This window comes from Tetranychus urticae, chromosome 1 (genome assembly GCF_039701765.1).
Source record: "Tetranychus urticae isolate SD_2017Ah chromosome 1, NJAU_TeUrti_SD_1.0, whole genome shotgun sequence".
In the NCBI taxonomy this organism is placed as follows: domain Eukaryota; kingdom Metazoa; phylum Arthropoda; class Arachnida; order Trombidiformes; family Tetranychidae; genus Tetranychus; species Tetranychus urticae.
Window position 1 is genome coordinate 7,467,289 of NC_142958.1, and position 26,365 is coordinate 7,493,653.

Genomic DNA, 26,365 nt, shown 5'->3' on the forward strand with positions numbered 1-26,365 from the left:
TTGAATGATGCACCTTGACTTGATTTATAGCAATCTGATAATTATGTAAAATTTTTCTAAATCTCTTTACAGCATATTCAAGCTGATTCTCCTAACCATCCTGACTATATTTTGGCTTTGAACAAAGAAGGAGCACACTTTTTAGATATTTTAACTCACGTAAGTGCTTAAAATTACTGAGTTATTTTTTGAATATGATCTTATTTAAGGTCTTATTTAAAACTAGAATATCTTATATAATACCTCTTCAACTTGATTAATTAAATTTTATTTAAATTCATTATTATTGTAGGAAACTATTTGGGATTATCCATTTGATCAAATCATATCGACTAGGAAAATCCGAGCTGAAGATGAAGCTCTTTTCCTTGATATGAAATGTGGTAACTTAATGACTTATAAAATAACAAGAATTCAAACTGATCAAGTAAGTCCCTTAATCTTGCTTAAGATTTTGTATTAATCTTTTCTGTTTCATATTTGATTCTGATTAATTTTTTTCTCTTTCCACAGGCTCATGAAATCTCACGTCTTATTAGACAATATATTGACATTCAAAACTCTGACAAAGGGGAAAGAGGACAACAAGTATCAACTATTTCAAGAAATGCAAACTCAAATTACTCAAGTTAATTGTTAATTAACCGAATCTACTTTTTTTACGATGCGGTATTATCCCATTATCACTCATCATTATGACTACAACATTGGGTTATCTTCACCAAGCCAATGTTTCCGCACCATTTTGACATGTAATCACACGCAAACCGTTTTTTACACAACAACACTGATCAAAATGATCATCATAACACATAAACTTATCTGGAAGACATTGAACCCTAAACTTTGACTACAAGAAAAATTAACCATGAATTACAAATCGCTCCAAGACATTTCCTGATGCAACCATTTTCCACATTTGCTAAAATGATTTACTTATTTGTGCCAAAAGAAGATAAAGATGAACTCTACAATTGCTGATTAATTTTATGGAGAACCAGAATAAATCCAGTTACATGAAAATGATAAGGAAATCCAGAACTTTACTTTTGTTTGCGATTAACTAAGATATTGTTTTTTAATTGTCTGGTTAATTTCTGTAAAATATACATCTATTTGACAAATCAAGACCAACAAAAGACTGGTTCAATCCTTGCCTTAATTTTTACCTCAATCGCAAACTGAAAAGATTTACCAACGATTACCAAGAAGGAGTAATATTGAATTCTGTATCGGGAATTTTTATTGACCATTCTCATCTTCCTAAATATTGACCAATGTTGAAAAACATGAATACTATTTTTGTACATTATTTGTTATGCCCTTGAATAATCACGAAATTTGAATTTGCAATATCAAATGAAAAGTTGTATTCAAGTAGGGTGACTTCAAATCAATATGTCGATCAATCAATCTTTTGAATTTTGTAAAGTAACAAAATTAGATAATAAGACAATTGCAATATATTTCAATATAGTTGAGGAAAATTTGTCTTGAAATTCAATTTTCCTCTTTTCCAAACCAAGACTTCACTTGAATGTTATCTGATTTCATCATGATGCACTTGATATACATATCTGTGTCTCAACAAGCCAAAACCACTTACCTTCATTCAATCTCTGGTTATATTAAGTTGATTTACTTGATTAAGTCAATTTAATTAACTTTTCCTCAGTTTAATTCAAATGTCACCTTAACTTGAACGCACTTTTCAATCTTTTGCATTTGATATATTTTCACTTCTCGTGTCTTTCGGTATTCCGGTTTCACCTATTATCACAATCTATTTTTAAATGCACTTTATACATGTTTCCATTTTTTTTAATTTATTTTCTCAATTATTGCATAAATTTCAATAAAAGTGAAACTGTTGTAAACTTGAATTTCACACCTGAATCTAGTTTATTTCACTCATGAAAGAATTACAATTTCTCATTACATTGATGTTGATAGGGAAAGAGAAGTAGCCATTTACAATTATAATTGTTCCGTCATAATCTAATCATTATAAAGTGATGTATTTTTTGACAACTTGAATTTCTAGTCAACTCAAGCTGTCTATCGGATGTATAAATGGTAGTTTGAATTTTATCAAATTGATTTCCAGTGACAAGTGTTGAAAGGGTGTGTTTAAAAAAGTACACTTCTATACCTACAAATGGGATGAGGAGCTTCAATGGCTTCGGCAGTTGATTTCGGCTTCTACAATTAAAATTGTGTTACTCGACTTTCGTCAACTTTTCGTGTATTCAAGCCTGGAGTCAAAAATGGTTTGACTTTCATTGAATGATCGGTTCTTCGTTTGATCGGTTAATGATCCAAAATTCTTAGATTTCCAGAGATTATTTTGTTTTCCAAAACTGAACCAGAAGGTATATCGATCCGATCACCATGGTTGGCAATAATAATAACAGTACCCTTTAGTTTAACACCAGTACCAAAAGTAACATCTCCAGAGACGGTTAAATGATTCAACTCAAGGATGTCTGGAATGGAAGCAAATCTTCTCAAGAAATCGCGTACCTTTGCGAATTGTGCATCGCCCAATTTAACCAGAGGAACTGTTAGGAATGGTCGAGCTGGATTTATGGTTAAACTTCCTTGATTGAGAGAGTAAAGGTTTGACATGATTAAGAGTAAATCTTGGGTTTTTTTAACTGGAAGGAAACGACTTCTAGGTACATTAATACCGATCGAGTTTTCAAAATCTTTCATAGCGGCTCCAGCAGCTGTTTCCAGTTGAATAACATTCAAACCGTTGGCTAAGTGTTTGGGATTTGAAATAATTTCCATGTGGATACTTTGGCTAGCAACGAGTTTGTCAATTGATTTCAAGCTCATCCATAAGTTGTTAGTGTTGAAAATTTTGAACTTCTTTACTGATTTGAATTCCTCCACATGATCCTTTGGTACCTGAGCAATCTCGAGTAACCGTAATTTACCTTCATATTGAATTAAAGTTCCACCCTTGACATCAGCCTGAGTTTTATCAGTAACTTCCATAACAAATCCAGGCCTATGGGCTTTATCAGTATCCAATAGATATTTGAGGATATTGATGTCGACTGTAGCACCAAGATTATCAATATTTGACACAAACACATATTCTTTACCTATCAAAACGAATTGAAAATAAAAAATAAAGATAAAAAATTGAATTATGAACAACGATTTTAAAAATGCCAATCATTATGCCTTTTGTGCTCGCAGAGTGCTTTCTATGCTACAGTTGGTATTTAGCTTATCAACAAGGCTCTTTTAGTGATCGGTTAAAATTATTATCTTTTTATGATTGTTTTAGCTAATTCTTTCACTGGATTTCAAAGTGTTTTTTAACTAAGTGCTTATTTAGCAGTTAGTTTACCTTCTGAGGACTTGATAATAAATTACAACGTTATTTTTACTTCTATTGTGATATCATTTTGTAAGTTCAATATTCCTGTGTCCAAGAGATTCAGTGCATGTGTCAAATTTTTCGATTCTTTGCAAAATCTAACTTTCAGTCTATCTTCTGCTTACAGGCAATCCTCATTGTAATCTTCCAAGTGACAGATGAAAATGAATCTTATCCAAAAGCTCTCCAGATCACACTCAAAACAAGAAATGGAAACTGATAATAATATATTTGCAATCACGGTATCCTTGCTCATCATGGCTTGTGGACTAACTCATATCTATCTGGTTACATTATCATGCCTTACCCCTGACTGAAACTTCACTGGCAAGATGTGAGATGATTTTCATAAACGATATTTAGAGGAATTTTATCAAAGTACAAAGGTACAACTGGCAGGATTGGAGGTAAATTTCACCACAAAATACTCTAACAACTCACCTTGTTCAATAAAATCAGCAAGTAAGCCTGATTTGGCGAAAGAATCGTAAAAATCACCATGACCAGGAGGATACCAGTCTTCAGCGTCACCATCAATACTGGTTGCTATTGGTAGTAGAGTTTCCTTGTTAAGCCTTGGATAACGACTTTGGAGGAACGTGTAAATCCTGACCTTACAACCTCGATATTTTCTTGACACTTTTTCGGTATCGGCGTCAGTGTTAAACGAATTCATGAGGACCAGTGGCACATCAACATCATACTTTTTATTCAACTGTTCAATATTTTGAACAGTTAGGTCAAGAAAGGTTAAACCATTTCGTACAGCGATCAAAGATTTGGGCCCAACACAACCCATTGAAGTACCAAGGCCTCCATTTAACTTTACCACAACCAATTTATTCAAATATGCCTTTACCTGGTCACCATTGGGTTCATGTAAATCACGATAATCAATTATTGCATCTCGTGGTGGAGGCTCAATCTTATCCCATAAAATGGATGGACCAGTTTCCTCCATATATTTGGCGAACAGCTTCTCAAAGCCTGCGAAATCATCAAGAAGACGTTCACGTTGAGGGCTGGGAATATCTCGAACAATTTTTTCCAATTCCGATTTAAGGGCCGCTGGAGCATCTTTTTTGGTCAATTCACGGAACTCGGTTGCTCCACTAATCTTACGATTTGTAACCGTCATTGTTAACTCCAATCAAATTACAAAGCAAAAGCACAAAGGAAAATAGAATAAAATACTTCTTCAGTCAGCACCGAGAAACAACAAAATGCTAAGAGTGTTTTTGCTCGTTTCTAGCTCAACTTTTATATTATTATCAAAATTGTACTTGTGGTTATACGATTATTGAGGGTAAAACAAAATATAATCTAATAATGAAGGAAAAAGCGTTGATTAGCCTCAAATGTTATTAGGAGAGATTGATATTGAAGTAAAGATAAATAGATATTTGTATTATTAATTGTTGTGTAATGTATTGTAATTAATAGTAATAACTTCAACGATACTCTTTCATTTCACTTCATCTTATTAACTTAATCGCTTTGGAATCTTTATCCAATGACAGTTATATTAATTAATTGCCCTTGAAAACTAAACATCAGTTAAATTGTAATGTACCTGTGAATTAGCAGAGATTTATCTCGTTACTCCGAACTCGGAAGATAATTAAGTACAAAAATATTAATAAAATAATATACAATCAACAATCCTAAAGCTTTATTTTATAACCATGTTAATTTTGTACTCTATTTTTATGCTATACATATAACAATTACCGTATTCACGTGAATAATGTCACGACACTCTTAGCAATGCAGTGATCAATAAGAGCGGCTTTTAGTTAACAGAATCTCAACTCAGAAAAAGAAAATTTTGTAAAGTTCGAAATCAATCGTTCAAGAGTTACTAAATGACTATTAAATGACTAAGAAATGGCTGAGAAAATAAAATCATGTACAGACAAATATCCTTTCAACACAGCATAAGATTTGTGTTTGAATAAGCATCTAACATAATAAATGAAACATTGATCTGACAAATTAAGTAATACAATGCTAGAACTTTTCTTGTATGATCTTGAATGATATTTTCTTGATCTATTTCTTTGAAACAGCCCATTATAAGATAAAATAATTGGTGAAACAGCGGCGATTGTAAGTGTTGCCATTCCAGAGATATTGAGTCTCAAAGTTATTTTAATTGATTAATCCTTTGACTTTACAGGTTCCCTTGGAGCTTCATTTTCAGTCAAATCCGATCTTCATATGGACAAAAAGACTGGTGTTTTACTTGCAACTGTTTTCTGGTCTTGTTTCTCCTTTTATCGATTGATCTTAATTCCATTAACATTCATGGTAGGTGAAACTAAATTATTAGCCCTCAGTTTGTTACTTACTTTGCTTGGTGTAGTTGTTTCTGTTCCATGGGCTAATAGCAATGAGGCTTGTCTTTGGGCTGGATTCACACTTGTTGGATTAGGCATATCGACCATCTTCGCAGCTTAACTTGGTAGTCTATCAAGATATATCGTTATTGCTGGTGAAATATCATCTATGATTTTTATTCCTGGAGCTGGTGGATCATTTCATCTTACAAAAGCTGCTACTTTACTCACTAATAGTCCAATTTTATTTCTTTATTACAATGCTTTATTAATTGTTGTATTTGTTATTTCATTCTTGACAATGATGATATATTGTAAAACGGTATTGAAAACACCAACTGTCCATATTGCTCATCCTTCAATAGGGCCAGGGTTCTCAACACTCAGTGTTAGCCATCATTAAAGAAACCTCATTGTCCTAAAATATTGTGTAAAATGATTCATTTTTCATTATAAAACAATGCATTTGTTGCTGAAAAGACACAATTAGCACAATTGTAACATTTATGCATCAAACTTATGAACAAAATGGACAAAAAAGAGTGAAAATGAATTTCTTTCAAATTTAAACTCTGTAAGTTCGTAGAACTATAAAAACTACGTTCCTAAGTACTATTAAAAAACTTCTCCGATCGCCAGTGTCCGAGGAAATTGAGGTCAAAGTTGAAACTTTGATCGCCCTTTGTACAGTTGTCTGACCAGATTTTTCTATGAAATTCATTTCCCTTAAATTAATTTTGATGCTTAATCAGAAAATGAACTTATTTGAAGAAATTAAGTTTTCCTTTTTCTATAAAACCCATAAGTTCGATTTTCAATCAAACGGGCCGGTTTCTGTGACCACAGGAATTAGAGATCTGAAACTGATTTTTCATGCATAAAAATTGTTTACACATATCATGGGTTGAATATTTCTTTCAATTTATCAATCGTTCTCTTGATATTGGCCATTGACCTGAAAAGTTTGAGCTTCGATAGTTCGAGATTGATACCACATGTCATCACCATTCTTTGATCAAACATTAGATTTTATTATGAACTGTAATATGATATGAGCCAACACCAGTAAAATCTGAGTTAATTCATTTAATAATGATTTGTGTTTGTGCACCCAATTTACTTCATCAACCAAGTCTAAAATCTGGTAACATAAGTACACCAATGCTATAACTTTCATTGTAGAATCTTGAATAATTTGATATTTCAATTCATTATAGCCCATAATGAGATCTAGTATTTGGCCGTAGACTGATTATGATAGGTGGTTTCATTCTCGAAATATTGAGGTTCGAACTTCTCTGGTCAATGGCCAATATCAAGAGAGCTGTTTATAAATGGAAAAAAATATTCAATTCATGATTTGTGCAAACAATTTTTATGCACGTAAAACAAGTTTCAGATCTCTAACTCTTGTGGTCTCAGAAATCGGTCCGTTTGATTGAAAATCGAACTTATGGCTTTTACAGAAAGCGAAAGATTCTATTTCTCAAAATAAGTCCATTTTCTGGTTAGACATTTAAATTTACATTAGAGAAATGAGTTGTATGGAAAAAATCTGTTCAGACAACGGTACAAAACTCGATCGAGGTTTCAAGTTTGAACTTGATTTTCTCGAGAACTACTGATCACAGAAATCTTTAAATCACACAAATAAATTCAGTTTTTATTTCCTTACAATTTAGCATATTTTAATTTGCAAGAAATGGATTCGCACCCGTTTTTGGCCACTTTGTTCACAAGTTTGTTGCATAAATGTTACAATTGTGTCAATTGTGTCTTTTTAGCAACAAATGCATTGCTTTTTGATTGAGGTTATTGTTTTATAATGAAAAATGAATGATTTTACACAATATTTCAGGACAATTAGGTTTCTTTAATGATGGCTAACATCTTGGTCGAGTTTAATGGACCAATAATAAGTTTCAAATCTCTAAATATTGTGGTCACAGAAATCGGTCGCTTTGATTGAAAATCAACTTATGGGTTGTGCAGAAAATAGAAAACTTTATTTCTCAAAATAAGTACATTTAGCGGTTGATTATTGAAAGTTACATCAGAACGATGAGTTTCATTAAAAAATCTGCTTCCATAATTGTACAAAAAGCGATCCAAGTTTCAACTTTGCACTCGCTTTTCTCGAAAACTATCGATCAAAAAAACTTTTTAATCGCCCAAATAGATTCAGTTTTTATGTCATTACAAACCAACAGAGTTTAGTGTTGCATGAAATTGCTTTTCACCCGTTTTTGCCCATTTGAGTGCAAGCTTGATGCATAAATGTGTTAATTGTGTCCTTTTAGTAACAAACCTCTTTCAACGATTCTCAAATCATTTACATTGAAGACAAAAATTCACCACTTTTCGAGTTTAACTTTGAATGCTGACCGAATCCAAAATGTGACCAATGTCATTGAAAAGTATCTTAACATAGCTCGAATGTTTGACATTTACCTTCTTCGGTTAAACAATTTAGTGCTAGTTTTCATTGATTATGTGAATAATTGAATCTTTTTAACATAAACTTGCTTTTCAACGGGATAACAACAAGTGCTTCAATATGTTCAAATATTTAAATTTTTGCTACAGAACCAAAGGAACTTAAAAATCTTGAAATTTTGTAACCAACAATCATTCAAGTTTCAAGACTGAAAGTCCGGTTAAATAATTGATCCAGAAAATCTGGTTAATTGTGAGCTATTTGATTAACAGACAATATGTAGATTGTTGTTTGTATAAATTCAATTACAATTGTTTTCAGGATGTAAGCTTTAAAATCTGTTTTTTAGGAATATTCAATTTCGATCAAAGAGCAACATGAATAAAATGGTTTCCTTTTCTGGTCTAGTTGCTCCTACAACAATTACCAATGGTATATCAATGATATTTGGGTTTATCCACTAAATCATAAGGTAACATGCCATTGTACCAGTGTATCTACGCAATTGACTGTAAAACCAGATTTTAAATTGAATTCATCTATTTTAGTATTAAAAATGGTTTAATCCTTCTAAGAATACGAACAACAATCTGTAATTTTGTTTTCTTTATGACCCTTTGAGTTTCCTTTTTTTCATCTATTGTTTTCACTGTTGCTCTTGTTGTTTTTCATGTTGATTTCAATCTGTTTTCATCCCATGATTCAGATAAATTTTCATCCTCTCTTTCTTTATCACTACCTTAAATCTTTCTCTCTCTCCTTTCTCACTCTTCTGGATAAACTCCAACTAAAGAAAGATGAGCAAAAAAGTGACAATTTAGTGCCTTTCCAAAAATAAAACAACCATTTTTTCACAAAAAATCCGGCGACATTGGATAAGGTCAACAAGATGTTGTCTGTTGAAGCAAACAACCAACTTCAATTTATCAACCTTTCATTTACATTCGTTCATTGGATCACCATAATTGTAGTCATCAACACCATCATGGTAAACATTGGAAGATGTGAAATTTGATCAAATTATTGCTGTTAGAAGTTTTGAGTTCATTCAGGAATCCGATTTACCATTGATATCTCCATCGTCCATGATTAAGGGATAATTGGTGAAAAGGTCGTAATCCTCCTTATGGTGATAATTTGATTTGAAGTTGAAAATCAGTGAAAAGAAATATTGAAATACTTTTTTTCGTTCAGATTTTGCCATTTCTTTGGCTCTGGTTTAAAGAAACGGCTTGAAAAATATTTAGACAGAGAGGCGACAAAAGAGAAGATAAAAGTGAAAGTGAAAGGGGAATGAAAAGACAGAGAAAAGGCGTAAATAGGGGAAGATAAGAGAGCAAAGGAAGACACAGAAAGACATAGACAGATTGAGAAAACATTGTGAGTTTGGTGTTTGCTCTCACTTTCTCTTCTGTGTCTTTTTTGTTTCCTTTACCTTACTTTTTTGTCATCATCATAATCATCAGATGAAGACGATGATGAAGAAGAGAGAGAAAGGGAAGAGGTGAGACAAAAGAAAGGCAAATGTGACGAAGAGAGAGAAACAGAGAAGAAAAAAAAACAAGGTTCGAATGTTTTTTTGAACAAAGAAAACATTTTAAGAAAATAAAATAAGAAAACTAAAGGAGAGTAACAATTAACATTATCATCGTCTACCCATTCTTATCCTTAACAGCATTGTCCTCAACAGTAAAATTTACATCACCTCACAGTAATGATCATCAATTGTCGTCCTCATCGTCATCATCGTTAAATTTTACAATAGTGTTGTGTCCAGTTTTTTGATAATCACCTGTGTCTTTCAATTTTTGTCCTGTGTGCTTCCGTTTGTCTTCTGGTATCTTTTTGGGTCAACAGTGAACAATGATTGGGATAGTTTAAAATTTGTGATATTTCTTATGACTTGAGTCTTGATTGCTTCTGTTTTTTTTTTAAATTTATTGAATTGTCCAAACTTTGTTTAATGGCCCTTTGACGTTATTTCATCATTGATCAATTATTAAAACTACAAAGATGTGATTAATCAGAACTGTTATGGTTGTGGTTTACTTTCCACTTCGCAGTTGATGTGATCGTGTTAACTCAAAATCTACACACATTCAAAGCAACCTGTTGTTTTTGGATTTACTTTAGTCATCGATTGAATTCTGTGGATTAACAGGATTAAAAATGATTCCAAAGGTGAGATACCATAACCTTTTAATTGGTTAGGCTTGTTCAAGTGATTTCACCCAGAAGTTATTGAGTTTGGAGTTTCATTGATTAGGATTAAAAGAATCAGGCAACCATAGATGATAACCTTGTCTACAAATGAATGGTGCGAAATATTTTCAGAATTCCAGATTTTCTCATTGTTATTTGTCTTGATTCATTTAACTTTAGTCATCCTTAGCTTTTCTCCTAGTCAAATATCTAATCAACATTTCAATTGTTCGTCTTGCAATATTTGCATTTCGAAATTGCTGAAATTTTGGAAATGAAATCCTAAGTGTTGCTATGAACTCGTATTTCCAACTGTAAATATTTTGCAAACTAATCAGGCAAACCATCGGATTGCTGGTCAACCTTTGGGTGTTGTCTTTAAAACAAAACCCGAATTTACTACTAACTCATTGGGTCACAATTGGCAGCAAATGTTAGTTGATCAAAGCGATTGACGAAAAAGTGTTTCAATAATTGAATCACAAATCAAAGAGTAATCTGAACTTTCCAATGTTTGATCACATTTTTCTTTGACTCAATTAGCAGCATGACAGAAACGTCAATAATAAGTTCTCGACTTGATTAACTGCTAATAATAAACTTGTGTCAAAAAATTCAAAATTTTCGTGTTTGATTCTGCTTTTGTAGGTCAAGTTTTCATCAACTTTGCTCAAATTTTTCTCATTTGATTCAGTTTTCTTGCTGGTAAAAGGTTTAAAGGTTAACCCAAAAAGTTCCTTTGAAATCAACATTTAACCAACTCAAGGCTAAATTTAATTACGATTGCCAACTTTCCAATCGTCATTTAGTTACTTTCTATTTTAACCTAAACCTTTGTTTTCCTTTATTCTTCATATCATGTTAGTTGAATGTTTAAATTGGGCAAGTCTCTATTGTATTAATTTAACAGCATTAAAAGATTACCAAAGCAATTGTTATAATCTATCTGATTCACAATGTCAGCTAAAATTGAACTTGCATGAAACATAAAGGTATTTTTGAATCTTCAATGATCCATTTTTAACCAGATTTAACCGTTTTTTTATGTCTCCTTACACACAGAGGTTAACCTTGTTAACTTGCTAACCCAAAATCTTAAATTTTACACCAACATCATCTAATTAATGATTATTTAATACATTCTCATGATCTCAACAATTTAATAATGTTACCTTAATTTTGGCAAACTTTCGTCTAGATTATTATTGCCATTTCAAAAATTTAGACTTATTATTGATAATATTTTGCGCGAAAAAAAAAGATACACATTTGTGGGTTAAAACGCATTACCAAGCTAACCAAGGCATAAAATTTGAACTCAACTGTTAATGTTTGCTCATTAATTATAACATTTTAGTCATGCTTCAAAATTTTAGACACATTGATATCATTTTATGCTTTAACGTTATTATCTTACCATCTTCATCTTTTCAGCAAAATATAATTAAACCTGCAAAAGATATAACCAAAAGATATTAAGCCAAAGGTGTTAATCCATAGATTTTATGAAAAATATTTTTCTCACACTCTAAACCAATGTGTCATCAGATCAACAGTATTTTCCGTTAAACAAAATGTATTGACATCAATCCAAACCAATCTAGTGTTTTCTATAAATTTATTTCAGGATAATATACCTTCACCGTGCCATTTATTGTTAAGTGTTAATCATGTGTCTGGAAGCATAAATGGATATTTGAATGTTTTATGTCGCCAAATTGGACTTTATATTTGAAATGTTTTCCCTGTGATATTTAATTTCCACATTCTGTATATCGTGAAACTCAAAACACCGAGAAGATATTTTTTTACTATTCTTCTTGCATGTTTAATCTTATTTGAGATGAAAGCTACAACTCAATTATATTTCACTATTTGTACCTGATGAACAAAGTGTTAAAATCTTCTGGATTTTTATAACCAAATGTCAATTATTAATGCCTTAATGACGACCTTTGATCAGGTCAATATGATTATTTTATATTATCTTCAGTTTACTAACCATGACTGTCATTTTATCATTCACAGGCAATTTCAATGGATCTTCGGCAATTATTTTGCCTCCTTCTATTCTTCATACTGTATGTTGTGATTGGAGGAACCGTGTTCATGATTCTTGAATCAGCTCAATCAGAAGCGGATAAAGAGAGAGAACGAGATACACTTTTACAAATTAAAGGTAAGTTTATTAAAAGAAAATTCAGTGGAAATTTACAGTTTCTTTGTGATCATTGATCAAAGCAAACAGTTCACAATCAGAGTTACAATTTATCTTTGAACTTCTTTCAAAGTTGTAGACTGAATCAACATGTTAGAATTTCATTTACTGCAAAGTCAGTTGTTTCTGCTCCAAATGTTGATTCGAATGATAGCTACTGTAAATTTTGTTCAATGTCAACAAGCAAATGTCTCAATTTAGCACAATACAAATTATAATTTTGTTGGTCACAATGAAAAGTATTGGCAATGATTTTTGTTTGGTATCATGATATTTATTTTAACAATTACATTATTTTTTCTCTTTTCTTCAATTAGATATTTTAATAGACATGAATTTAACGAATGAGGATAATGAGGATCGACGTTTAAAGATGTTAAATATAATTGGTCAACGAGAATCAGTTCTTGACCCCGAATACGCCATGAGATGGGGTTTTTTTAATTCTTTTTTCTTTGCCATAACTGTTGTAACAACAGTTGGATATGGACATTTATCACCATCAACTCCTGCAGGAAGGATATTCTGTATTATTTATGCGCTGTTTGGCATTCCAATGACCGGTATATTATTAGGAGCTATCGGTGATCGATTTAGTCGATGTTTTCTTAATAAGGTAAATATATTGCTTTATATTGATGAGAGATGAAGATCACTATAGCTTGTCCATTTACTCTGTTCATGCTGGAAACAAGCCACTCATTTGCAGACTAATGTTGTTTTTCAACCCATCTAAACAAGAGAGCAGAAAATTTCACTCATTTATATGTTTTTAGTCTGAATTCGGATCGTATATACATAAAAATCAAATTGAGTCGAATTGAATTCGGGATTTTGGCTAATCAAATCTAAAACAAGCTTACAAACTCACTCTATTAATTTCAGTTAGGCTTGCTATTTAAATTGGCCTTGCTTTGCTATTTGTGAATGTTCAGTTTAAAATAAACTCAAATAATATCTAAAAACTACTGAAAAATAATGCGATATCCAAAAATTACGGTCATTTTCGGAGGGAATCAGAAGATATCTTGCTTTGAATCGCGATGTAGGTAGTGACAGTTTTTTTGCTTCTCTTATGTGTATAATTAAATTTCTTGAGGTTATTTTTAAGGTTATTTGGCTGTGTATTTTTAACCAAGAAACTTAATGATTCAATGAGTGAGCTCATTATCTTCTGATTTTTGTCTCTCATTCTTTATTGCCAATTTAACAGCATTTTTAATTTACTTCATTAATCATTGTTTCTTTTTTTCAGATGAGCCAAATTAGAAAGGAACCTCTACAACATTTATCACAAAAACTTCTTGTTCTTCGACATGCAATGCTTTTCTTTCTTCCATGGTTCATTGTATTCCTCATTATTCCTGCATTTCTTTTTCAAATAATTGAAAATTGGACTTTTCTTGAAAGTTTCTATTATTGTTTTGTTACACTTTCAACCATTGGATTCGGTGATTTAGTTCCAGGTAAATACAATCGAAACATTTTTTTTGCAAATTCCCAATTTCCTAATATATTTGGTTTATTCTTATCTTATGTGAAGGTCAATTTTATCAAAAATGGGTTTGGATTTACAAAATAGCTGCAGTTTGCTGGATAATATTTGGACTTGCCTATCTTTCGATGATACTCAACTTTATCAGTAAAGGTTTTCGAAGTCAACACTTGAGCAATGTTGTCCATTCAATAAGAAGAATCTCAGTTCCACCTCGAAGAATTAACTTTGCCGGATCACCTAATAAACCTAGATTCGGGAATGGCTCAACTCCAACGAGTCCATCATCTCCAGACTTTAGATCAACAACACCACAATTTTTGGTTTCATGTGATAAACCGCCTGCACTGAGTAATCTGGTGAATATTACACTTGACGAAACAAAGAAAACTTATATATAGCAAATCGTATTACTCTTAATTGTAATTTCAAAACGATTTAATATATTGATGGTCAACGAGAATATTTACAGCGGTGATCATAATGTGCCTTGAAGCTCGTTGGATTCCTAAAAACATGTTGGATGTCTCATTCGCCAAAGTGCCTTATTAAGTGATCTGATTGTACTGACTGTTTCCAACTGTATCCAACTGTTTCCTGGTCAATGAAATGGGAAAATTTGGAAAATCGTGAATTATTTGTATCTTTCGATTCCGTCTAAATACTCAAAACACTTTGGCTGATTGACTTCACCCTGTTGACTCCTAATAATGATTATGGTTAAATTGGCACAACAGATGTTTAATCATTGTGATAATCATTGTGATTAATTTTTTTACAATAGACAAATTGTCATCATCTGAATCTCTTGATACATTTACTTGCTAGTCAATAATGTATTTTTTTTTCATTTACCGAATAAGGTAACCAAAGAAAGTTGCCAAATTTCCATTTGCTTTTTGCAATGGAACTGTTATAAATGTAAGAAAACGAAGTGAGAAACATTGTTATATTTAAATACTCACAATTTCATTTAGTAATCAATTTTATCAAATCAATCATCATCCTTTTCTTCAATCTAATTCCGATTTCTCTTTTTCTGTTTTCTGTATCTTTTTTCTCTACAACATATTCCTTTTCCTTTCATTCATGATGTAACAAACATTGATCAAAATTTTATTTTACATAAATACGAGGGTTCATCTCTAAACCCCAACTTAATTAAACAATTAATTTAATTTATTTAAAGATTCAATGCTCTCAAAGTTCATTTTAGTTAAATTGACCAATAACTATTCTGGAAAGACTGAGATTTCAAAGTTAAATTTTTATTTAAATACTGTTTCAAACTAAACTTGATCGCAAGACAAAATTGTAAAAATTTCAGTGAATTGTTACTGTGATGAAGATACTCTGATGTAAGGATGACAAGGTTATTTAATAATAGTCTAGCTTAGTTGGATGCTCATTCTGCAAGTTGCTTTCAATACCAATCCTGATAGCAAAATTATTTAAATTCCGATTCTTTCCAATTGTGTCTCCAATCATCGGTTTGCTTGACAATATAAATGGAGTTATTGTAATCTAATAAACGATTCACAGTTTCATTTTAAACAGAGAAATAACCTTCAATTTTATAAATATAATTACACTTGTGATTGAAAGCCATTATATTGATTTTAAATTCAAGAACAATTGAAACTGGGCAAAGTATAACTACGAGTTCAATTTAAAGGTACACAAATAACGAATCATATTGTTGCAATCATATCAATATTAGATAATTGACAAAAATTAACAATATGAGCTTTTTTAAACATCTAAAAATCATACAAGCTTATACATACAACATTACAACGAAACTGATTATGATTATTCTTGTAACCTTGCTCATCATAACATTTAAGAGAAAACTCATCAATAAGTCAATAACTTAGAGAGATTATGTTTCTTTTAAAATCTGAAAACTCATGATGAGATAGAGAAAGGTCTCATGACTTAGCGTGGCACTTGAATCATTATTAGCTGCAATTTTTATTTTTCATCCACGATTGTTTGATGGGAAATCGGTCAATCCCAAAATATTTGATCTGATTGGTGCTTGGCGTGTGTTTGTAGGTGATTAAACATTAATAGACCCGATGTACGTTGTCAAGCTCAAGTGTTAATTTTGAAGTCGAAAATATCTTGAAAGAATCTGAGAAACATTATGGAAAAGTGAAAATGTTAAGAAAATGTAAGATAATGCACAAACGAGTGAGATCATTGTAGCATTAACTGGAATTTAAATTTTTGGAACATTCGATTGTTTTGTTTTTCCCTTTTTATAGGCACCATTAAAGTGTAAAATACAATTTTTTATATAAATTCAAATAATTAACTATTTATCTTCAGAAGAACCAGTTCCTCTTTTCACTTTACGTTGCCTAGGAGATGCCTTATTTCTTGGTGATTTGTCTGCGAAAAAAGGAAAGAAAATACATTATTAAAAACACAATTTTTTTTCTCGTACTGAACAGATCTTACTTATAGCTGAAAGAGTTTCGGGTGGCAACCAGTCGTAATCAACATCCGTTGTACTAACAGTTCCAACCTCCACTTTAGCTTTAGGTGCAGAAATTCGCTTTTTCTAAATTTAGATTAAAAAACATTCAAGTTAATTTTTTAAAATTTTGTGACAAATATTGGAACTTACGCTCATAGAGAAGAAAAGCTGTTGTGCACCGAAAGCGAGCAAACCGACTAATGCAATCAAGAAAATATAAAGGAAAATAGTTTCTCCGTCTAATCCTTCATCAACTTCTACTATCGATACTGTTTCATTAAACACGGCGTTCATGAATTGATTTCCATCCTAAAAATGAATTAAGTTTAGCATTAGTAAAGTGAAAATAATGGTCAAATCAAATTAATAGAATACCTTGTCTTTGTAATGAAGTTCAACAGTAAATCCATATGGTCTAGTGCTGTAAGCTTCACTTATGAAGAAAGAATATGCCAATGTAGTTTCCTCGTTTGGTTTAATAACCTTGTTGTATGGTATGGCGGAGAACTGAAAATAGATAAAATCAATTAAAATTTCAGTCGAACAAAAAAAATTGATGCAGAAATTGAAAAAGGAGAAACTGTAACAAGCAAACAAAATATATAGAGCTATAACACATCATCTTAACGCACACTTCAGAAAAGGCTACATGCATAACAAGTAGATAACTTAAGATTTGCAATCTCAGCAAAAGAATAGGTCTGATAAAATTCAGTTGAAGAACTAACACCATAGAGATTTAAAAAGCTGGGTAGCTAACCAAAGATGAATAAAAATTTTCGTACATTTTGAATGTGGAAGTTAAAATCCATGGCATATCGGAATGAGGCTCCCATAGATTCAACGATGAAGTCTTTCTGACCTCGATTGGCAAATCCAACCAAGAAGTGAGCATCGGAATTAGCAGGTAATTCTGAATTAAAAAAAGAGTTATTATAAGCAAAATATACGATATTTAGAATAGAGATTAAATAAGGAAATGAAAATCTATCAATGAGGAAATAAGTAATTTGCATAGCTCTCACCTAAACCTTTTCCAGCTGGCTTGGTAAACATGAAATAGGTATCAACATCAGGACTTGGCTTCAAAGATAAACTGTCATCTTCGTCTTCTCCAGTACCCGAGACCAATGCATCACCACCAGCATCTTCTTCAACAGCAGCTTCATCTTCACCTTCTACAGAATCACTACCGGCATTAGGTTCATTTTTTTGATCAGCAGCATCTACACCTTGAAAACCTAGATAACAGAGAAAGCCAATGATAACACAAATTAGACAATTTCAAGGTAGCCAAAATGAAATGAGAAACTCGATAAAATAAACATGGCAATTAATAAACAAATGAAACAGGTAGCATGACATGAGTCTAACTTGCCACGTAAGTCATAACGAGTAACCCGGTTGATCAAAGTTGGTAATCTTAGTGGACAAGCCAACAAGAACTTACTTATTGTCGGTGAGAATAGATTTAATGGTATGAGAAGCAGTAAAATCAATGATATTCTATTGAGTAACATCATTTTGACAAAAAAATATAAAGATTCAATTAATTAAATAATTAAATTAAATTAATAAAACCAGGTAAGAAAATGAAAAATAACAAGTTTAATAGACTCTGAGACTCTCAGCTTCCACACGGAAATTCATTTTATCTTTGAAAAGAGCCATCTAACGGTGAAAAGAATAAATCCAGAATAAAAAATCACAATTAAAGTAACTGTAAACACTCTTAATTTCAAGAAACATAAAGCAACTTAATTATCGCAATCGACTGAAAATAAATCATCATTACCATAATCATTTTTTCTCAAAAATTCAGGTTATTTTCAAATCAAATTGATGAGTTGGAAAGCTTTTCGGGAAAGTCTTTTCGCAAGAAAATGATGCACAGTAAGTATTAATTATTCCAACAGATGGAGTCCTTCAAACAAATATCAAAATTTAAATTACTGTAAATCATCGAACTAATCTCGTTTAGTTCTGTATGTAAAGTTTAAGCAAGAAACTCGACCTGTTGGATGTAAAAGTGTTACCAGTAATCAAGATGTGAAGAGTGATTTCTTGGAGTTATGAAGTTGTTAACAAGTCGTTTGAAAACAGTGCTTTTCCTTAAAGGTAGGAATGAAGCAAACCTTAGTAATCAAAGTTCAAACCAGAAAATAAAATTTCATTTGTGATTGAATCTCTCGAGTTTCAAACACATTGTTATTTTGTGAGCATCAATTACCAACAAAAATAAATTTGGTAGTGCAACAAAATAAATGGATCTGTACTTATACACACAAAGGTAAGTGATATCAGATGAACTAATGTAAATAAAGAGTTGGTAAAATATATTAACTCGTTTCTTTCATGAGCGAGAGTGAATCGATCCTCAACATTGAGACAATATTCAAATAAATCTGCTTAACTCTTTGTATAGAAGTGCATATTATTGGTAACAAACGATTCTTATGTCCGAGTTCACCTGAACTATTATTGATATTCATTAGCACTACTTAGATAGCAGTGCAACGACATAAGCAGTAAAGCCATTTTTAACAGAGTTAACATCAAATGGATGCAATGGGTAATTCAAATTACCTAAGAACCAGTGTTTATTCAATTTTCTGGTTAACCATTTTTACTTTATGCATGTGTATCCACTTAAATCCATTCTCAATCTGATCTACGTGATTTACCATTACCATGGGTTTTACTGTTCACCCAAAAGTTTCTTCTGGACATATGAAATGTCTTGCTCCAGAGTTTCCTTACAATCTGAACCCAAAAACTGTTGGTTGTAAGGTTTTTAAATCGTGATTGGATTACATCTCTTAATGCATGGAATATTGACTAAAATTTGTCTTTCTTGGTTCTTTCGACTCATTCAATGAAGGCAATTTATCCAGTTTATGTAACCGGACTGTAGTATGGGTTATTAGCTGCTGAACTTATCGGAAGCTAAGTGAAACCTTTTTTGTTACCAAAAGACAGCGAGTTTTTGCTAAAATTACAGATCAGCTTTGTCTGCTAATGGAAGATAAAGTTCAGCAAACTAATGAATTAAGCCACTTCAGTTTCATGAATCTATTCAATTTACTCAATGTAATTGAAAAGATAATTGCGAGTATTCCTTTCTAAGAAAATATAGCGGACAAAATGCCAATGCCGATAACAGCGAGTGCTTGAAATGACCAACAATGTATTGTATTGATCTGATGATATTACCCAGTTTTTTCAGGTAGGAAAAATACATTCAAATGTAGTCACAGTTTTGCACCACTTGATGAAAAAATGCTGCCTAAGCATAAAGTTTTATCACAACAATCATCAATTCCTAAAAAACCTGACTTTGCTGATTTACTCGATCCCCAGCTAGATGAGAGCGATATTGAAGATGACATATTGACAACTGGTGGTCTTGAAACAAATCCAATTATTTGTGATCGGCCTTTTTTCATAATTGATAAATTTTGATTTCAATTTCAGATTTTTGCATAGTATGATAAAAAATAACAAAAGCATTTAAATCTATTCAAGCAACCGAATGTACGAGAAAAAAGAGATTGGCGAGCATTTTCCAGATGACAGTCCACCTCAACTTATTGGCAAAATATTGGGTGAAGATGTTTGGGAAAAAAGACTTTGCAAAGGAACTCATTTCTTAATTAGTACATTTACAGCTCATTGGAATTCAGACGTTTATGCTGATCCAGATTTTGATTCTAAAAAATAGAACCCTGAAAATTAAGGTAAAATTTCCAAAGCAATATACTGCATTCACCGAGATTTTGCCTTGGGAATCGTTTTGCAACTCATAAAATCAAAATATTTGTTATAAATGTTGTCCGTAAGTTGATAACATCTATAACAGCAATTAAAACTATGTTATTTCAAAAAATGAAACAATCCTTTTGGAGAAGGCTTATTAAGAATCCTGGTTGATCATTAAAAATGATACTGTCACGTCAAAATTTTAAAAATCAATCAACACTCTGAGAGATAGGTTTATGTGAGATTTGCTTGAAAATACATTTCCTTTGACATATTTATCTATCAGTTCTCGTGGCCATACTCTAATTTATGAGAGATTTAAGTCAAGAACTTTGACTTGAATTTCATTGAAGGTGATTCGACATTTAAAGATCAGTTTCTGTAAACGCAACTTTTTTAGGTTCATTTTTTTGATCCGCAGCATCTACACCTTGAAACCCTAGATAACAGAGAAAGCCAATGATAACACAAATTAGACAATTTCAAGGTAGCCAAAATGAAATGAGAAACTCGATAAAATAAACATGGCAATTAATAAACAAATGAAACAGGTAGCATGACATGAGTCTAACTTGCCACGTAAGTCATAACGAGTAACCCGGTTGATCAAAGCTGGTAATCTTAGTGGACAAACAAAACCAAAAAACGTCACTAAATAGGAGTTTGACACTATTCGGTTGATAATCTCATAACCGAACATCACTCCGGTTGAGAAAATGAAAATTATCAATATTGATAGACTTGGAATTTTCAGACTCTAAAAAACTTGACCAGCTGAAGTTCAACTTCCACACGGAAACGCTTTCACCTGCAAGAAGAGCCATCTAACGATAGGAGAATAAATAATTGTTAAAAATCACAATTAAGTAACTGTAATTAACTCTAATTTTGAGAAATATCTAAAGCATCTCAATCATTGGAATCGATTTAAATTAAATCTTTGCTATCGTTATGATTGTTCCATAAATTCTGGTTATTTCCAAATGAGATTGATGCTTCGACTCAGCAAAACATAACTGATTAGTTACATGAAAAGCAAGGAAAAAGATGTTAAAAATTACAAGATAAAACACGATTGAAGATATTGATGATAAGCTGAAGCTTTCATGTGAATCGATTAATTTTAAGGAAAAGATTGAAATTTCTCTGACAATAATCTATCAAGGCTGTTCGCTAGCAATTTAATGCCAACTCAGCTTGTTCTTAATCAATGATCGATTGTTATTTAGTAAAGAAGTTTATTATTGTAGTAGAAGGCTTGAAATTGTGATGTTAAATTATTGTCTAAAGATAATACTATAAAATCAGAGAATTGTTTCAATCTTTTTAAATTGTAATCTTTTAATAAAAATTAAATTCACTTTTGTTTAAGTAAATTTGAATATCCCTCGCTAGTGGGTTTGTTGTTTTTTCAGCCTGACATCTATTGACTGATCTTCAATAGATCAGGTAACTTTTGAAAAATTTCTTCATTGTGTGTGTATTAACTGTTAATTAATTATTGTTTTGTTTGCTTATCTTTAATTGTCAAGCTATACGAAAGTTAATTTCTTGTGTTTCTTCCTTAGCTATATTTTTCTTTAATCATGACATTAAACCCAAATTACGCTGATATTGGCAAAAACTTTGTTCAACAATATTATACCTTATTCGATGATCCCAATCTAAGAGCCGGTATACTTCCTCTTTATTCGGTAAATTGCTTTATTATTTGCTTCTGGACTTTACCCAATTTCCCACTGGTCAATATTTAGTCAACCAATTCAACAATAACTAACCTTGCAAGTCAATATTCAATCAGCTTTTAGGCCTTACACATTCCTACAATGTCATCCTAACCATAAACCTCGTCTTTTTTCCTTTTGTCTCACCCTCAGCCTCTTTCCTCTCTGCCTCTTTCTCTCTCTCTCTCTCTCTCATCTCTTTACTATGTCTCATTATCACTCCCTATTTATCTCCTTATCCTCAGATTATCTCTGAATATCTATTAACTTTTTTAATATTGAATCCGATTTTTCATTGGAAAATGTTTTTTTTCTTCTTGCAATTGCTAGGAAACCAACTCTTTGATGACATTTGAGGGAGAACAACTTTTGGGTCGAGTAAAGATCATGGAAAAATTACAAGGATTAACTTTTAAGACAATTAAGCATGTGGTTACCACTGTTGATTGCCAGCCAACGTTTGACGGAGGGGTCTTAATTGTTGTTCTTGGCCAACTCAAGACGGATGATGATCCACCACACACCTTTAATCAGGTTTTTGTTCTGAAACCACTGGGAGATACCTTCTTTGTGGAGCACGATATTTTTAAACTTGCCTTACACATGTGAACTGTAAAAAAACAATATAACAATTTACCTTTAAAGCCAAAACAATAAATGGAATTGAATCAACAAATAATGAGTTATCACAACTTCTCTAATCACAATAAGATGTAATTCTCTGTTACCATGCTCTTGATTTATCGTCTTTCTGTCTGCATCTCTTATGTTTTTTCCATTTGATGTGATTATGAAAATGAAATAAAAATGAAGATGATAAATATGATTACGTTGGTTAATTTGGATTATATATAAATATATTGTACAGATGATACAATCAAAACAGATTGAGTATCTCTAAACACAACTTGACAATTGTAAAACAAAACCTCATTTTCAGTACTGTTAAACATGTTTCCAGAAACAATTAATATGAATGGTTCCATGAATGGAGATGCTGTATCTACTAACCATATTACCTACAACTATGAACGCATCGAGAAAATTGCCCGATTTCTTGCTTCCAGAACAACAATTAAACCTAAATTGGGAATCATCTGTGGCTCTGGACTCAATGGGATAACAAGTCAAATGAAGGACGGACAAATCATAAAATACAAAGAGATTCCTGATTTCCCTCAATCAACAGGTATTTATTTTAACCGTTTTTATCCAACATTCAAATAATACTTTCAAATCAAACTATTTGTCAACAGTTGCTGGCCATGATGGTGTACTAGTGTTTGGACTGTTAAACAGTGTACCAACTGTTGCAATGAAAGGCCGTTTCCATTCGTATGAAGGACATGCACCCGAAAAATGTGCTTTACCAGTCAGAGTTATGAAATTACTCGGTGTTGAGGTATTAATTGTGACCAATGCTGCAGGAGGACTTAATCCTGATTACAATGCTGGAGATATTATGATAATTAAAGATCACATTAGTTTACCTGGTTTGTCCGGTGATAGTCCATTGAAAGGGCACAATGATGAACGATGGGGACCTCGATTTCCTGCTCTCAATAGAGCTTATGATGTCAATTTGATCAAGAAATTTGAAAATTGTGCCAAACAATTAAACCTAAGTGAAGGTTTACGTAAAGGAGTCTATTTTATGGTCTCTGGTCCAGCTTACGAGACGGTAGCTGAGTGTCGGTTAATGCAATTACTTGGTGCTGATGCTGTTGGTATGAGTACAACACATGAAGTTACCGTTGCTGTACATTGTGGCCTCAAGGTTTTAGGCCTTTCTCTGGTCACTAATAAAACGGTCATGGATTGGGATTGCGTTGATACACCTAATCACACTGAAGTATTGGAGGTTGCTGCTAAAAGAGCGGGTGACATGGAATTGTTAATTAACCATTTCGTTTCCACAATTTTCAACAGTTAACTTTTAGGAAAAACAAACTCTTTTTTTTAATCACAATCATCATCTATAATTATCATGAGATATTTCCATTTGTTTTTAATTATCTGTATCTATCTGATTGAGTGTTTCCCCGAGATATTGGCAAGATTACATTTATTATCTTAGATTGTATCGAGTATCAAATAGTTTTTACCTTCATTTTCATCTGTGGATTCATTTGTTTCACTATTTATCTCAGCGATTCCAATCATTAAATGCCAATATCTAATCGATAACTTAGTTTGACTTAGATAATAATTTACCTTAATGGTAATAATTATGTAATATTCAATCCTGAATCAAAATAAACTCCTGTTATTACAATCTAGAATCTTCAAACGACCGTTTTTATCTTATTATCCAAGTGTTGATTAATTATTTTCTTGTATGCCTTGTAATTGTAAAAAGATTGTTTTCATATTTCTTTAATCATCATTATCAGTGGAAAACTTGATTACAATTTTTATAATCAGAATCCAAATAATAATGACACTGAGGTTTTCCCAATTCATGAGGTCCTCATATTTATTTAGATGCTTATTTATAACCTTTCTGAGTGTCATCAAGTGAACTTGAACCAGCTAAATCCACATTAATTGGTTCAATGTTGGTTTAAACGAGCAACTGTTAGCATTCATTTGGTTTCAATAAACTGGATCTAGATTGAATTTCATTTGACCCTTGTCTCGATCTTTGATTAGATAAACTTATATTACATAGCAATATAATTATGTGCAACAAGAATGACTGTAAAGTTGTGCAAATTAATTTTTATATTCCTTGATTAAATGTTCTGTAACACTATCAAATATAAAATTGAAATAACATCACATAAATTCATAAAATAAAATGGGATCAGTTGTAGCCTAAAGATAGTTATCTAGATAATTTACACTGGAGGTGAATTTATGTTGAAATGGTTATTGATGTGACGATTAAGATAATAATAATAAAAGAGCAATATTTCTCCCAGGAATGCCTTATTAGAATGTAAATCAAAATTTGCTCTCAGTGATATAATCACGAGAATATTGCTTGGATGAGATGGAGAGATGTTTCAATTCGAAGGCTCAAAATGCCACATTTGTTGGGTTCCATATCGATAAAACCACAAATCCACTGAGATATCGAATAAAGTTTCAATTCTTTAATTGCATGCTTCTATTAAAAAATGAAAAAGTTTGTTTTTACACATAATAAATATTCATCTGCTTAAATTAACTTTGTATAACGTTTTCAATAGTATATGGCTGAGTACATCATGGTCCAAGTAACCTAGAAAGAATAGATAGGAGATCGAATTAGATATTTCAGAATTATGAACATTCCTCCTTTTGAAGGAAGGTCAAGGTTGAATCAAGGTGTTTTACTGAAACAATTCATGCTCGATTTCGATATAAACGAATGAATGCGTTTTAGATTCTTTTTGCCCTTTTCGAATTTCTCATTATAAATCACGATAATGATAACTGTTCGAAAATCAAGCAATGAAATTGATCCATCAATAGCCATTGAAGGAAAGTAAAAATTACCAAAAATCCGGCAAAAGACGTCATGAAACCTTCTTTGACAAATTCCATTATATCTTCGGTATCATTATTGAATCGGACTGTTGGAGATTAAATTAAACAATCAATTAGGTTAGAGATGATAAACACTTTAATGACTAACCTGAATACAAATAAACTGCTATGGAATTGAGAGCAACAAAAGACGCAATACCAAAGAATCCGGTAATTCCTGAGAAGAGATAGAAGAGAAACCCAATTAGATAAGTTGCATGAGTATGATTTTATGTAAGTTTGTAAGGAAGAGGAAAACATGCTGTACATACCTATAAATCCCCAAATCATACCCATGAAAATGGCTAACACTTGTCTACTCCAATAAATGACATCCAAAAATTGGTCCTAAGAGCATAGGTCAAAGTTTCATGTGGATCAATAAAACAAAATAAATAACATTGTACCGTTTGAGCCAGTCTGAGAAAATAAAATCATAAAAATTGAAGTTACCTTGTCTTCCCATGATGAGTTTGGAGTAAACATACGTTTCCAAACATTATCGGAACTATTTAATTTTGAACTAGATGGTAAATTTTTCTTCATAACTAGAACTAATTAATTTAATTATAAACAGCAACCAGAACAGGCAGAAAGACACTTCTTAAAATTTACAATTTTCCGTGGCTAAAGCTGTGAAAATAGACAGTAAGTTATTTTCAAGACAGCTATTTTCACCAAAAGTGTCTCTTACAAAATGTGAATTGTAAATTTATGGCAATTGTAATTTAATTTAATTACACGAAGTGAATCCAATCAATACTAATTATCAATCTAAATTTTTGGAATTTTCAACTAT

The 26,365-nt window shown here is 31.8% G+C and overlaps 7 protein-coding genes and 1 long non-coding RNA gene across 10 annotated transcripts in view; 5 read left to right on the forward strand and 3 right to left on the reverse strand.

Annotated features, from left to right (window-relative positions):
• Myo10A (unconventional myosin 10A) overlaps positions 1 to 1,883 on the forward strand; it is a 26,413-nt gene extending 24,530 nt beyond the window's left edge. For both annotated transcript variants that reach the window (XM_015934938.3, XM_025161899.2), the window contains 3 exons: positions 73 to 159; positions 293 to 427; positions 514 to 1,883. In XM_015934938.3, the coding sequence (XP_015790424.2) occupies positions 73 to 159; positions 293 to 427; positions 514 to 633 (342 nt within the window). In that variant the 3' untranslated portion in view covers positions 634 to 1,883. The remainder of the gene's footprint in view (positions 1 to 72; positions 160 to 292; positions 428 to 513) is intronic.
• UGP (UDP-glucose pyrophosphorylase) lies at positions 1,879 to 4,618 on the reverse strand. Its single transcript, XM_015934939.3, has 2 exons — positions 3,836 to 4,618; positions 1,879 to 3,113 (listed from the first exon to the last, which is right to left on the reverse strand). Exons 1-2 carry the CDS (start codon positions 4,530 to 4,532, stop codon positions 2,311 to 2,313), a joined length of 1,500 nt encoding a protein of 499 aa, XP_015790425.1. The 5' UTR covers positions 4,533 to 4,618; the 3' UTR covers positions 1,879 to 2,310.
• On the forward strand, positions 3,166 to 4,539 carry LOC112539406 (uncharacterized). Its single transcript, XR_003083244.2, has 2 exons — positions 3,166 to 3,424; positions 3,522 to 4,539. It is a non-coding gene; the product is annotated as an uncharacterized LOC112539406 (long non-coding RNA).
• Positions 4,619 to 9,543: 4,925 nt separating the features above from the next.
• Positions 9,544 to 15,273, forward strand: LOC107367398 (potassium channel, subfamily K, member 16). Of its 2 annotated transcripts, none has more exons than XM_015935101.3 (5): positions 9,544 to 10,351; positions 12,401 to 12,551; positions 12,908 to 13,206; positions 13,846 to 14,056; positions 14,134 to 15,273. In XM_015935101.3, exons 1-5 carry the CDS (start codon positions 10,340 to 10,342, stop codon positions 14,484 to 14,486), a joined length of 1,026 nt encoding a protein of 341 aa, XP_015790587.1. In that variant the 5' UTR covers positions 9,544 to 10,339; the 3' UTR covers positions 14,487 to 15,273. The 2 variants fall into 2 exon arrangements, with proteins under 2 accessions (XP_015790587.1, XP_089122140.1); XM_089266014.1 differs by lacking the exon at positions 9,544 to 10,351 and adding an exon at positions 11,954 to 12,335.
• Positions 15,274 to 16,330: 1,057 nt separating this feature from the next.
• On the reverse strand, positions 16,331 to 18,180 carry l(1)G0320 (signal sequence receptor subunit 1 l(1)G0320). The gene is made up of 7 exons (XM_015935017.2): positions 18,021 to 18,180; positions 17,596 to 17,811; positions 17,356 to 17,483; positions 16,946 to 17,077; positions 16,721 to 16,879; positions 16,552 to 16,654; positions 16,331 to 16,482 (listed from the first exon to the last, which is right to left on the reverse strand). Exons 1-7 carry the CDS (start codon positions 18,091 to 18,093, stop codon positions 16,406 to 16,408), a joined length of 888 nt encoding a protein of 295 aa, XP_015790503.2. The 5' UTR covers positions 18,094 to 18,180; the 3' UTR covers positions 16,331 to 16,405.
• Positions 18,181 to 21,789: 3,609 nt separating this feature from the next.
• Positions 21,790 to 22,879, forward strand: LOC107367323 (putative nuclear transport factor 2). The gene is made up of 2 exons (XM_015935018.3): positions 21,790 to 22,023; positions 22,384 to 22,879. The coding sequence occupies exons 1-2, from the start codon at positions 21,916 to 21,918 to the stop codon at positions 22,660 to 22,662; spliced, it is 387 nt and encodes a 128-aa protein (XP_015790504.1). The 5' UTR covers positions 21,790 to 21,915; the 3' UTR covers positions 22,663 to 22,879.
• A 62-nt stretch (positions 22,880 to 22,941) lies between these two features.
• On the forward strand, positions 22,942 to 24,335 carry LOC107367321 (purine nucleoside phosphorylase). The gene is made up of 2 exons (XM_015935015.2): positions 22,942 to 23,242; positions 23,310 to 24,335. Exons 1-2 carry the CDS (start codon positions 23,005 to 23,007, stop codon positions 23,984 to 23,986), a joined length of 915 nt encoding a protein of 304 aa, XP_015790501.2. The 5' UTR covers positions 22,942 to 23,004; the 3' UTR covers positions 23,987 to 24,335.
• Positions 24,336 to 25,136: 801 nt separating this feature from the next.
• LOC107367324 (GEL complex subunit OPTI) lies at positions 25,137 to 26,179 on the reverse strand. Its single transcript, XM_015935019.3, has 5 exons — positions 26,020 to 26,179; positions 25,839 to 25,914; positions 25,676 to 25,744; positions 25,537 to 25,613; positions 25,137 to 25,279 (listed from the first exon to the last, which is right to left on the reverse strand). Exons 1-5 carry the CDS (start codon positions 26,110 to 26,112, stop codon positions 25,241 to 25,243), a joined length of 354 nt encoding a protein of 117 aa, XP_015790505.1. The 5' UTR covers positions 26,113 to 26,179; the 3' UTR covers positions 25,137 to 25,240.
• Between the last annotated feature and the right edge of the window lie 186 nt (positions 26,180 to 26,365).